Below are 15181 nucleotides of genomic sequence, written 5' to 3' on the forward strand. Positions count from 1 at the left end.
ACCAAATCCTAATAAGGAATTTATCTTGTTCAAACGCAGCTTCGAAAATGGATATTCCATTAAAAGATATCTCATCTCACCTACCATAGAAAAATCTAAATCCATTTGACATCATCCATGATATCAAAATCCTCCATTGAATTTTCAAGATCCTCCTTTGTAATTAATTTTATTTATTGTTAGGTCCCTCCTCCAAACCTATAAATACCCACCTTATTTTCTCATTTTATTCATCAAGTTTTCTTAAGCAACTCTTCTCTCTATACACTTCTTTACTCATTCTCAAATATAGTTTTAGTTTTAGTAGTATAAAAATATTATTCCGATAATTATTATACTCCGGGTAGTACACAAAATGCTCTGGCAAGAAGAAAAGGCTAGGGGTCCAAGAGTGTTCCAATTCGGAGTAAAGCTTCCGATTTAAGGTATGTAAGGCTTTCATAGCATCGGATTGACTTCGTCCATGCACCCAATATTTAAATTCATTATAATTTAGTTAAAGTTGAGTTTTATCCAAATTTTGAATTCTAAATAAATTAATTCTTCTTCTATTGAGTAGATATATTTATGCATTAATATTATTATTATTGTTATCTCTCATATTATTGGAATTATTGTTCATGGCTACTTTCCCATGAATCCTAATTGATTTGATGTTCATGAATATTTTTACACATATTTTGAGTAAAGATATTGGCTTTTTAATATTTTCATTGATAAAAAGAGTGATATGAATTAATATTATATATGTATTTTATTGAGTTTTGAAAGAGCAAAAGAGTTGAGTTTAAATGAATTTGAGTAAATGATGTTTTGAGCAAGATGTTTTGATGAGATGTAAATGATATTTTTGAAGTATAATGATCGATGAAGAGGTAATGAGATGAGTTTGATGATTTAAATTAAAGTCCAATGAGACTAGATGATGAGATTAATATGAGCATATATTTTGGGAGTAGTATTGAGCACCGAGTTGGGTAAGAGTTTAATTGACTCAAACCCCAGAACTACGTAGCCAGCGTAGGATGGAGGCTATGCCTCTTAAGTCCCAAAAAGAGGACTTTGATGAGTGGATCCAAGATAGTGATGTCCTTTACCCTAGCAAGGTATTGGATGGATGTGGCAACGACATCGCTTTATTGTATCATCGCTAGCTCATAAGTGATGGTTGTCGGTTACAGAAACTCCCAACTGAGTAAGCATTTCTTATTATTATTTTAAATTTGCATTACCTATTAATGTTGAGATGATGTTGAGTTCTGAGCTGAGTTTTCATGAGAGGAATTTCTTGATATATGTCCTTACCTTCCTGCCATTTTACATACTCGTACATTCTACGTACTGACGTCATTCGACTTGCATTGTTTTATGATGCAGATACAGGTGTTAGAGATCCTCAACAGGCACATCATTGAAGATCATTATTTTTCAGCTATTTGGTGAGTCCTTCTTGTATTCGGAGGAACTCTCTATCCTTTTATTATTTTTGAGTATTATGTTTCTTTTAAGGTAGCCATGGACATGTCATTGGCATCATCTAAGAGTATTAGAGGCTTCATAGACAGAGTTTGATGATGTAATCGGAGTAGTTCTCCTTAGAAACTACTTCTTCTAAGAATTATCTATTTTTCCTTTGATGTTGATGATGACAAGTCCACATTAGTATTCTTAAGTCTTCCGCTGATGAACAAATGAGTAATGAGGCCAAGTGGTTCTTTTGAAAGCCATAGATGGTTTCTGAGTGTCGGTCACCCCTAGGGTACCCTCTCGGGGCGTGACACATGCCTAAATTATGTTTACTTTCAAAGGCTTTATAAAGTTGATAGAATCCAAGTTAGGGTTTTTCACGAAACTTATGATTTTTCCTCATAAGCTTATGTTCTTTATGGATTTACTTCAATTGTCAAACTTTATTAAACTCGATAGCATGATTTCTATGGGTTTGTTTTAACTTTGATGGTTTCTAAGCATGAAATAAGCATGATATGGATTTCAACTTCAATACAGGATGTTTGAGATATGATTTTTGAGCTGAGCCTCATACTTGATTTAAACAGATAGATAGTTTACCTATTTATGAGTATCAATAAATGAATATTATTTTGGGAGGACTATTCAATACCGAGAGGACGCAGACTTAGAAAATTTAAGTCTCATAACTATGTGCCACTGTGGATTTTGAGTATACCGCCTTTTCGGTCAACTCATTTAGCCCTTTAAGGCCAAGATATTGAATCCACACAAATAGATTGATTTTATACCTGGTAAGGTATAAGGCAGCCCTTCAAATTGAGATTATAAGTTGAACATCATGAGCTCACATAATGTATGTCGGTTGTAAGTATTTCTTTTTGTGTTACATTTTTAACTTACCATTCTTGATCTTTCAGATATGGCTATATACACTTGTTTGATGCAGAGTTATCAAATAGACTCATATATATGTATTTTTAAGAGGATTCTCAAATGATATTTATGCACTGATAAAAGAATGTTTGTTCAGTTATTCCGCTATGATTTTGATTCTTGAAACTTTTTTTTATTCTCATTATACGTTGTCACCTAGTACTATTATACTTAGTGTCATCTTACATACTCAATACATTCCACTTACTAATCGCTACTTTTTTGCGTTGCATCCATTCATGATGTAGATTCAGACACCCGTCCTCAGACTCGTGGCGAGTCAAGTTGCAACATCCACTCAGCAGTTGGTGAGTCCTCTTCATTTGGGGACTTCATTGATTAGTTGATAGTTAGTAGCATTGTTTTAGTTCAGTAATTCATTATTGATAGTTGGGGCCATGTCCCAGCAAACTTCTTTCTCTCATTCTAAATAGTAGAGGCTTATTTCTTACATTACTATTCAGTTCATGGATTGTCTTTTATTTCTCCATCTAGACCAATGTTAAACCATCTATTCATTTGTTTATGTTTCAGCTTCCGCTTTAGTTTTCATATGATATGCTTAAATATGCTAGTACCAAGGGTTAGCTTGGAATCACTTGTGATTCCAAGTACTGAACTAAAGCAATGCTACTAACTATCACTTAATCCATGAAGTCTTCGAATGAGAAAGACTCACCAACTGCTGACTGGAATGCTGCAACCTGACTAGCCACGAGTATGAGGACGGGCACTTGAAAAATAAATCTGAAATTTTGTAGTCTCAGATTTTCACAAATTGGTTCACGAGTCGTGAATTAGGTCCATCCGTGGACACAATCATTGAAACCATATGTTTATTAATGGTGTCTAATTTTTTAGCGTTTCGATGTCACGTAATAGGAATTTAAGATTTTAAGCATTTTTTCATGAAAAACGATACAATATATCTAAACGTTATACTCATCAAAATAATACGATATAATTCAATTTATTACGAGTGACAATGATCCAAACAAACTGCAACAAGGCAGAGTTTTATTTAAACTAGAAATGATCCATTTTTTTCTCTCTTTTCTTTCTTGGGATCATCAAGCTTTTGCCATGAGCTTTTACTTCTTCTTAGACTTGAGTTCTTCCACTCTCTTCTCAGTGTCCTTCAATGCTCTCTTATATATGCTTATCATCTGCAAAAAAAAAATAAAAAAAAAATAATGATAATGATTTTAATTGTCTTTCAATTTACATGAAACGAATGTATATTCTAATTAATCAAGTATGACTTGGTGTACATATCAGGTTCGAATAAAAAAAATCCTTTAGTTATTGAGCAAGAGTCCACGGATATAAAAATTCATCAAATCACTACATGAAATGACATAAGTTGAAAATTCATCAAATTATTAACAACATGTGCTTTTGAGGAGAAGTCATTCTTAATTTATCTACTTCCGCTGCTTCATAGGCAAACAAAAGAGGAATTTCTAGATATTGTATACTCAAAACAACAACAATAACAATAACATACCTAATATAATTCCACAAATAAAATTTAAAAATGTGTACAAACTTTATTACTACCTTATACAGGTAGAAAGGTTATTTTCTGATAAGACCTTCGACTCCAGGCATATTGCATACTCAAAAAATATCTTAAAATATTTCAAACAAATGAAAAGTGATATTTATTACCTCATCAAGTTCTTCAAGAGTCAAGGTGAATGGAGGAGCCATATTTATGTGATCACCAGAAAAACTTACCAACATCCCATACTTCTCACATTGTGCTCCAAAATATGGACCAACAGCTTAATTAAACAAAAAATAAACAATTTAATAATTTATAAAATATAATTGAGCTTTGAGTTTAACTTAAATTGAAAAAGCAACAAGAAAAAAGGGGAAAAAAACGTACCCCATTCATATGGAAATGGATCATTAGGAGATTTGTTATTTACAAACTCTGTAGAAAGTACCAAACCAGTTCCCCTTATCTTAAAAAAAAAACGAGTGAATAAAAATATGAGTTTAAGTTTTATACGTTGATAGGATAAAAGATATTTATATAATTAAATCAATTTAGGGTGAAGCATATTTTTACTCAAGGGGAAATATTCTGTTATAACAAATTAAATACCAATAATAATATGCAAAATTCATGATAAATTGAAGTATATAACTTAAATACATAAAATAAAATAAAAGAGGGTATTGTACCTCCCCAATTATGGGACTGTCAGCAAATGCTTTCAAACCTTCTTGGAACTTTGGTGCTATTTTGTTCACTACCTCAACAATATTTCTTTCCCTGAAAAATAATTTAAATGTTTTAAGTGTACCGATGATATTATTATCTAATATTTAAGGGTAATATGATTCTAAATAGAGTTTAAATCAAACATATTTTTAACATAAAGATATCAAAAAAAAATTATATACTTATAAATCTTCAGTGCTTCTAATGCAACCGCGCACGCGACAGGATGTCCGGAATAAGTAAATCCATGGCAAAAAGCACCTTGTTGCAGGAAAAAAAAATCATTTTATAAATAGATGAACACAAAAATATATAATAAAAAAAATTGATCAATTTGATTAACAAAATATCCAATCACACTGATATTATATGCTCACCAATTTTATTGCTTTCAGAAAGTATGACTTTGGAAACTTCAGGACTTACAAGCACAGCACCAATTGGCATATATCCACCAGAAAGAGCCTAAAAGCATAATTAAGAGAAATGAAAAATTCAAAAAGGTGAAAGTGATCTGATTGCGTAAATATTACTTAGTACACGTAATTTAAACTCTTCTAATTAGAGTTTAAATTTATGCACTAACAATATTAGCAAATGCTATATAATCATACTAAGTCGCTTATTAGATAATTACATATAAATCACTTAATAATAAGTATTAATTGGCAATTTAGTAAAAAGGATAACTAATATGTTATCACAACTTAAATTCACTAATAATGTTTAAAAAAAATTAATATTATTATTTGACTTACCTTTGCTAAAGAGACAAGATCAGGTTTAATGTTGTACTTATCACAGCCAAACATTGTCCCAAGTCTTCCAAATCCACATATCACCTCATCCGCGATAAAGAGAATGTCATACTTCTTTAAAACAGCTTGGATCTAAAAATGAATAGGAAGGGGTTATTGTTTTCAATTCTAATCAATATTATTTTTAGTTAAAATGAAATATTAAATGACTAAAAATGCTCTTATAGTTATTTATGAAAATAAAGTATCATACAAGAAAAATATAAAGAGAAAAATGTGACAAAGAGGAGTTAGAATTTTAATTTTGGGCATGAAAATTCAAAAGAAGTACCATAAATATTAGGGACAAAATAATATCTAAAGTGTCAAATCAAAAGCATTTTTAATGTGAAAAATCATAAATTGGAGGCTATCAACTATTTGATCTCCATCTCAATAATACTTTATTCTTATTAGTTGTTTACAATAAAAAAAAGATAACACTTTATATATTCAGTAATAACAACTTCAAAATATCAATCTTATTCTTAATGAGATGAGTAATAATCATACAAATATTTATAACATATTTTTATCATATTTTTTTTAAAAAAAAATTTAAATTCTGTATCAAATCAAATATTATGACGAAAACAACAATAAATCAGACCTTATAAAAATAGGTTGCCGGAGGAACTATGACACCTGCTCCTCCCATGACTGGTTCGGCAATGAAAGCAGCTACCTGATTGATAAGTAATAAAGCAATAAGATAAAATATTATATAAAAAACAATATATATTGTGTGAATTTATAATTTGAATATTGTAATTGAGTTCAAAATTTTACTGTAATTCATTTGATTTACTGAATTTGAAATTTATTACTCATACTAATTCAATAATCTATTATTAGCATTTATATAAAATTTGAATCAAAACTACTCAATTGCGTAAACTTCTGTCTTTATGATTTATGAACTACATTTGCAACTAATCATAACAGTTTGGCCACTAGCAAACAAAGTGGGAGAGGCTGTAGGCAAAATTCTTGCACAATGTTTTTCCTCTAGTTCCCTAGGCATTTATTTTTATGAGCAAATTTAGAGAGTCGGATATGAATTCACGTAAATTCAATAAATTTTTACTTAAATTTTATATACATACTAAAAAGTTCACTAATTTTGGATACTTAAATGGACGTAAAGACATATTAAAAGAGAGAAGAAAAAAATTAGAAATGAAGATATAGGGGGCAAGGTGAGTAGGCATTATAAGTGGACAAAATATGAAAAACAAGACTGAGTTAGTTTGAAATGTGAAGCAAGAATGAGCACAGATGCCTAGTGATGAGGAGGTGCGAGAGATTGACGGTGATACATCTAAAGAAAGAAAAAAATAGGTAAGACAATTAGTAAGTAATAGAGCATTGTGCCTCTTAACAGTCGTAGGGCAATATTTCTAATTTGGAGCATCTATCTGTTCTCCTATCAAAATTATTACTATTACGCTAACATTTTTTTATTCATCGATTTTATTATTACTGTGTTTAATTTCTTCTATTTTAATTATCTTTAATATTTTGAATTATTTTCTAAAAATAATAATATGTTATTGTTATTGAATCTGCATCTATATATTTACATTATATACAACAAAAAACAAACATGATAAAAAAATGATAAAAGTAGATAGAAATTACTGTTTCAGGCCCTTCTTTGAGTATAAGATTTTCCAATTCATTTGCCAACCTAGTTGAGAACTCCTCTTCTGTCTCACCTGACATACACATTTTATTTTAGACCATATAATATAAGATCAATATTATATTATATTATATACAATAAAAAAGGGAGAATAAATAAAAATCTACCTGGCAAGTGATAGCTCCAATAATGAGGGCACTGAGTGTGCAGAATCAGTGGAGGTGGCAAATCAAATTTTTGATGTAGTATAGGAAGCCTGCAAAATAAAATGGATGGGATTGAGTTAATTATGAACGGGTTAAAATAAATTGAATTTAATATGTTTAAAGATTATTTGAGTCGAGAGCAATGGTGGAGAATTTTCATTCACCATGTTTGAAATAATGTAGTCGCTAAAAATTGAACATTGAATGTTGGGGTGTATTTTAATATTCTAGTCTAGTGAGCTAACTTTTTGCATATCATTTAAGAAATTCAAAATTTATATATATACATAAACACAAAAAGGTGACCCTATATATAATATATTTTTGTGTCGAATAGGTTTAGGTGAACACCCTTCCGCCCCCTAAATCTTCCCATGGCTATAAGATAGATTTGCTCAAAATACTAAATAATTTATCTAAATTTAAACGGATCAGACAAATTATATATATATTTATATGTTAATATTATCATTTCTATTAGAAACAAATATTACCATTTTACACTATGCTTTCTTTTTCCAATCTATTTATAAAGAAGGAACCCTAAAAAGAATGATAAGTTTTGTTTATTTGAAAATTCTTTAATTTTAATATGTTTATTTTATCTTTAAATAATATTAAAATAATCATGACATGTTTAAAACTATAATTTCAAAAAAAATTAAATATGTATAAAAATATATTTTTTATTAAATTTCATGCTTAATCAAATATCATCGTACAAAATAAAATGAACAATATATTACCCAGAGAGACCGGCAGACATGTAAGTGGAACCATGGTATCTGTTTAAAGGTGATATATACCAAGAAAATATTGTGTAAGCCAAAGTTTAAAAAAAAATTAAAATTTTAAAAAAACATAATACAAATAAAAAGATTTTAAAAAAAAATAAGATTACGAGTTTCCTTGAGCAATAATTTTCTTTTTGTTTGGCCTCCCAAGGGCATTGTTGTAATACCACACCAACTTCACCTACAAATAATTGACATGTAAAGTCCAAGGTTAATTATTTAATATCCTTGAAAATTTTCCCATAATTTTTTCATACAATATATATATATATAACAGATTAAATAACATTAATATGATAAGGAAAAAAGAAAAGGCATTGACAAAACCTGAGTGTCATTAGCTTCTGATCCACTATTTGTGAAAAAAGCTTTTGCCATTTTATTTGCAGTAAACATATCTAGGAGCTCCTTTGCAAGATCCTGTATATGTATTCAAAAAAATAATAATTAATTAATCAGTCAGTAATCTACTCCCACTATCCCAAAATAATTACTACATTTTACTTCTTGAGAATCAATTCAATTAATTTTTGTAATTGAATTAGATTATAGTAATTAAATATATTTTTTAGAGATAATAAAAAAGTTACATTTTTTCATATTAATAAGCTAAAAATATATATCTTAAAATGTTGGTAAAATTGATATAATTTGATTCTCGAGAAACAAAATAAATATTCTTGGGATGAAAGGAGTAATACTAATAAATTAATAGCCAAATTTATACTATGTATTATACCAAAGAAGGTTTTGTGGTACGATTCCAAAAGGAATGGTAAAATGGCAATGTGTTGAGTTGTTTATTTGCAGCTTCAATAAGACGAGTCTCACTCCCCCCTGCAATAATCCAGATAAGTTTCGCGTAAGATTCATTAAAATGAAAAGCTTGTTATAAGATATTTTTATATTTTTAGAATTCGAACTCGAAATATCTAATTAAGAATGAAGAATTTTTATTCGTCTATCACGTCATATTCTTTTGTGGTGAAAATCATCTTCTAAGTATAACGTATAAAAATATATTTTGATAATATAAAAAAATATTTACACTATCCGTATATAACTTCATCGAATCAAGAATTTCACAAGCTTTGGATCATCAAAAGTTAGCTTTCAACATATGAAAATCAAAGTGAAAATATTTGGCATGAGGAAAAATATTTTTTTAAAAAAAATAAGCCAATTTCTAGCAATCAAATTAAAGATTAAGAGCCTATTTGGATAAACTTATTTTAAGCAGTTTATAAGTTGGAAACTGTTTAAAACTTTAAAAAAAATAAGTTGGTGCAGCCCAACTTATTATTTTTTTTGATTTATAAGTTGTTTTCAACTTATAAGTTACTTAAAATAAGTCCATCCAAACAAATCTAATTATTTATTGGGGCTTATTTTAAGCACATAAAGACTTTAAGTTGGTCAGTCAAACACTCAAAAAAACTAAAAAATAGTTTATAAACAGTTTATAAGTCAATCCAAACGGGCTCTAATTAAAAAGAGAAAAAATGTCTTCATTTGCTTATATATTTCTCTTACTCTAATTAAAATAATTTCAAAATTTTATAAAATATTGGATATTGAGGTAAAGTTTTTTTTTTCCGTCAAACACATCATAAATGTAATTGTTGAAAATATCTATTTATTATAATTAATGCGATATACACGTACAAAACACATACATCATTAGTTTAAAAAAAAAAGTCTCTATCTATCGAGAATATCTAGGTTTTATCAACCGTGGCAATAGGGAAAAAAATTCATAAGAACGACATTTATGTATTAAATATTTAGAGTACTAAAAAATAAAGGGGTACACAAAAATAATGAAATAATTAAGTACCTAATGCTGTGCACCATAAACCAGATAAAGTATCAAGATACTTCTTTCCATTTATGTCATAGACATAAGAACCCTATAACAAATTACACAAATGTTAATTACACATTATGAAGGCGATAAATCAGATTTAAAAAAACTATATTAAAATACATATTATTTAATATGATTTAGTTAAGCGACCTACATATGATAAAAAACTAATATAAAATCTATCGGGAGAATAATCTCCTCCAAACAAGAATCTAAACTATTACACAGTGAATGTATTGCGGTTCTAAAAAAATAAATCAAATACGAAAGAGATTTATATTTTTCTTTCATAAAAAGTAAAAATAATTATGATAATGCTTTGATTTTTCTTTTCAAAAAAGTAAATTTAAATATGATAAAATAATTAAGACAAAATCATAACACAATGTGCATAACAATTTTTAAAATTTACAAATAAAATACGTAACAATTTTTTTATACTTGTTAATGCATATAACTTAAAGCTCGTCACGAAAATAAGACACAAATCTAACCTCCGCCTTTTCTATAACTAAAGGTCCCATATCCATCTGCCATGACGCAGTAAAGGGTGCCAACATATCATGTCCCATAAATCTGCAAATTAAAATTATAACAATAAAATTATAAAATTATTTTTTTGGGCACTAAAGTAACTGAACATTATTCAGTACAATAATAATATTATGAAATTTTATCATGATAAATTAGAAAGCTATTTTTTTTCCTCATTAGAATGATTGATGTACTTTACCTATTACTAATGTCACCCATTCCTTCAAGCTTTCTTGAAAATTATGACTATATAATTAGCCAAATTTTGGAGAAAATTGCTAAGAAGAAAGAACAAGCAACAAGCAAGAAGCAAGAAGCAAGAAGCAAGAAAAGAGATATAGAGAGAGGTGGAAGGTAAAAGTATATATAAAGAAAAAGTTGTGAGGGGCCATTGATTAGTTTAACTTAAAAAAATCATTGATAGTATATTATATTCCATCCGTTCATTTTACTTGTCATATTTGGATTTGACACACTCATTAAGAAAATAATAATTAACATGACGATTTTATATATTATCCCTATTAACTGAGGCTTAGTATTAAACCTTGAAAAAATAATTAAAAAATAAGCAATTAATGTTGAGGGTAAATCATGAAATTTTTTTGTCTTTTCTTGATATATTAAAGCTATATTGCTCAGAGTTTCCAAAAATGCATTCGCACCTGTCACGACTCCGATCCATCGTGACTGGCACACCATAAAGAGTTATAGGGCCCATGACCTATCAAATCGAAGCTCTACAAGTCTAGTTTCCAACGTATCAAACCATTCGTCAATACGACTTCAGAATAGATAGATATTTATATTTTTGCAAGACGACGCAAGCAGGTACGTCAAGCGGGCCCAAGTCGGCGGAACCTTTATTTAGGATCATCTTCACCATTTTTTCTCCAAAAAAACATTCTGGAATATAAACCCAACATACTCTGACCCCAATTAACCCTTATTTACCAATTTTCTCGATCTAAGCCCTTGATGGAAGTTTTTCTACACGTTGAGCTTGTTATCGTGGGTATAATTAGTTCCGTCGATTTTGTAACGTGTTTCCATTTTGGTTGAAGCAGCTGGGGTTTGACTATATTTTAAGGTTTCAACCTATATTACGAGCTTAAGATCAAGGTAAGACCATCCTTTCATTGATTTTAGTCTCGATAAGCCATAAATAGTAATTTGCGATAAAAATCTATATCTTTTGTCGGATTGTAGTGGTACCTTATATTCGTGGGCTAGTTGTAAACATGTCATATTGTAGTATTAGGTAGGGATTTGGAAGGAAGTCAATAGGCCACGTGAAGTCATCAAAAAAGGTATGTTAAGGCTATTTTCTTTTTCCGGCATATTTTTATAACGCTTAGGAGCTACAAGAAGGTTGTAGTTATAGTTGTTATATTTTTGCCAAGATTGTTGGTTGTTAGATTTCCGAACTGTTGTAAAACTCCCTAGTCGGGATTCAATTCTGTTAGTAGTGGTCTTATGTTGGGCATGACTTGGAAGTTATTCGTATAGGTTTCTTATAGCTAAATTGCTTGCCTTTAGCCTATTAAATTGTTATTGTTGCTCTTGGGGCTATTGTGGTTAGCTGCAGGAATGTGATCATCCTTAAGAAGGCTATGTGTTGTCTATGGGGGTACATTGGTACCTAAGAAGGCTATGGCTGCCTATAGAGCCATGGTGTTGCCTAAGAGGACTATGAGTTAACTACGGGCTATATTGATGCCTGAGAAGGCTATGTATTGCCTATGGGGTTGTGTCGTTGCCAAGAGGTTGTGAATTGACTATGAGGTTATATTGATTCTTAAGAGGGCTATGTGCTGCCTACGAGACTATCCTATTGTCTAAGAGGGCTATGTGATTGCCTACGGGGCTAGGGGACTACAATAGGGGTATATAAATTTAATTGACACCTTCTAGGCTTATGGGGGCCTAAGTAGGTGGTCTTGTTTGCTGTTTGTACCTGCCGAGCTTATGGAGGCTTGGTTAGGTTGTTGTTTTATTATTTTTGATGTGTTTATATTTAGGAGCAGGTCAGTACGCTTATCTTAATCTTGATTCACTTATCTAATTACTTTTAGTATATTATGATACTTGCTCATAGTCTATTGTCTTTCATACTCGGTACATTATTTCGTACTGACGCCTCATTGTCTGGGGGCACTGCATTCATGCCTACAGATCCCGACAGACGATCGGATAGACCTCTTCAGCAGTAGGATTGACTTCTATCAGGTTAGCTAGCCCCTTTCTTCTGGAGCTGCCAAAGTTTGGAGGTTTGTTAACTTTTGTTGTATATATTCTTTTAGAGTAGGCCGTGGCCCTGTCCCGCCGGGCTTTACTACTCTTAGAGGCTTGCAGACTAGTGTGTGGGTTGTATAGCTATGTTGTGGCCATGTTGGTCTAATTTGTTGGGTTGTTGAGACATGTTAGCTGTTTGATGTAGTATCTTGATATATACCTGTTTTCAGTTTCTGTATAGACATCATGGTGGCCTCGACGATCCAATTAGGACTTGTGTATTAGGTTGCTATTACTTTATATAAATTGTTGGGAGTAGTTGTTTCTTTTATAAATATGTTGACAGAGGTCTGGCCGATCGAGGATTTAATTTTAAGCCAAGATATACTTGTTTGTTTTCTTGACTGTGTGTAGCCACCATTCGCTAGTAGCAAATAGTTCAATAAAATCGACTTGAGTCTAAGTTTTGACATTAAATGACAGTTGCACCCTTGAATTTGAGGCATAACATTAGTACCTACCAACTTAGTATCTTGGACACACACTAATTATAAAGGAATATCATACGATAAATAATAAATTGCATACAGTCTAATTGCCAATTAGGATAGTTAAGTGTAGTAGTATGGGTTCAATAAAATTTATTAATATAAATTTAAATTTTATACTCTTAACTTTGCAAAATTTATAATTTTTATTTTATTTTTCCTCTATCTATTCTACATAACTAGAATCGAGTGGTAATTTTATATATGGATGTAACTCTTTTAACGTTTCTGTATTTTTTTTAAAATTCGATGTTCGGAGTTTGTGAAGTCTCGATTAAATTAAGATCGTCCACTATTATTTCTATTCGAGAATAGAGCTCCCAATAATTTTTTTTTATATATTTATAACTTAAATTCGAAATCTCTAATTAAAAATGAATCAATCTTACCACTACACTTGTGTTGGTGTCTGCCGATCTTATATGCAAACATATGTCAAGTAACTAGGTAGATAAATGCCAAAACATATGTCCAATAAAACAATTTTAATTAAATGTAAAACAAAAATATTATACTCTTTATCTATTTTTACTTATTCATTATTGACTTAGCACAATTCTTATATTATTAACTTTGCATAATTTTTATGAAACTATAAATAGAAGGATAATTTTATCATATTGCTTTTTAAATATAATAAATATAATGTCTTAAAAAGTATAATAAAACAAATAACTACTAATTAATGATAAAAATAATTAAAAACGGAATGTAAATTATCTCTTAATTTTATAAATTGAATAAATATTATTAAATATTTATTTTTAATATAGTGGATAAATAAAAATAGATTAAATAAATATTAATTTTAAAGAAACCAAAATGAATTATGGGAATCCGTGCACTGAACTTGACAAAACACACAATGACAAAAATAAGGTCATCAGTTTTAAGAAACAGTAGCACATGCATTATTCTAATTTATATAATGGTGTTTAAATTTGAAAATTTAAAAAAGAAAAAAATTATTACAATTTTTTATATATTTATTATTTATTTTAAGTTATTAATTATTATAATATATAATAATAGTTTTACATAATTTTTGAATGTATAAAAACAATTAAAGTAAAAATTTTGTGAATTTTGGTTGTTGATTAGAAAAAAATTATTCTACATTGTTGAGTTCCAAAAATGAGTTAAAATAAGCCCCACATAAAATCGAGCATAAATTATATTTTCTTATCGTTCATTTTTAATTGTCCAGACTTTGTACAATCTTAAGAAATTATAAATAGAAAGATAATTTTATCATATTATTTTTTAAATATAATAAATATAATGTCTTGAAAAATATAATAGAGAAATGACTACTAATTACTAATAACGGTAAATTAGAAACTAAATATAAATCATTTCTTGATTTCATAAATTAGACAAGTATTATTAAATATCTATTTTTAATATAATAGATAAATAAAGATGGACGTTTTTACTTTGGGAAAAGACAAAAATTATCCTCTAAAGTTTTATCGAAAATTCAGTTACACACTTAAACTATCATGGCGACCTATTGCACACCTAAACTATCTAAATGTGAATTTATTACCCCTAAAACTGACGTGGCAAAAAAATAAAAAAATAGCGCAACAGACTAAAATTAAAGTAACAAAATTACCCCATCCCACGTCTTTTCTTCTTCACACCACCTACCCTCTTCTTCTTCACACCAATCCATTATCCTCTTCTTCTTCATTTTTTTATTTTTCAATACAATTCTTTATTTTTCATCGCATCTACCCACCCGCTTCTTCTTCATATCCATCCATTATCCTCTTCTTCACATTCCACCTTTGCCTTCCTCCATTTACTTTCTATTTTGAATTTTGATTTATTTTTTTTCAAAACTCATTAAAAAGAAGAAGAATCCTAGCTAAAACCTATAAGTCAAAATTATATTTAATAATAAAAAA

The 15181-nt window shown here is 29.3% G+C and overlaps 1 protein-coding gene across 1 annotated transcript; it reads right to left on the minus strand.

The window, feature by feature from the left end:
• Nucleotides 1-3358: 3358 nt before the first annotated feature.
• LOC129890408 (vanillin aminotransferase) lies at nt 3359-10797 on the minus strand. Its single transcript, XM_055965960.1, has 17 exons — nt 10685-10797; nt 10446-10527; nt 9922-9994; nt 8824-8921; nt 8412-8504; nt 8192-8265; nt 8037-8075; nt 7252-7340; nt 7081-7157; nt 6050-6124; nt 5401-5532; nt 5020-5107; nt 4825-4903; nt 4603-4693; nt 4301-4379; nt 4078-4193; nt 3359-3572 (listed from the first exon to the last, which is right to left on the minus strand). Exons 1-17 carry the CDS (start codon nt 10702-10704, stop codon nt 3498-3500), a joined length of 1380 nt encoding a protein of 459 aa, XP_055821935.1. The 5' UTR covers nt 10705-10797; the 3' UTR covers nt 3359-3497.
• Nucleotides 10798-15181: the final 4384 nt, after the last annotated feature.

Source organism: Solanum dulcamara, chromosome 5 (assembly GCF_947179165.1).
Source record: "Solanum dulcamara chromosome 5, daSolDulc1.2, whole genome shotgun sequence".
Classification (NCBI taxonomy): Eukaryota; Viridiplantae; Streptophyta; class Magnoliopsida; order Solanales; family Solanaceae; genus Solanum; species Solanum dulcamara.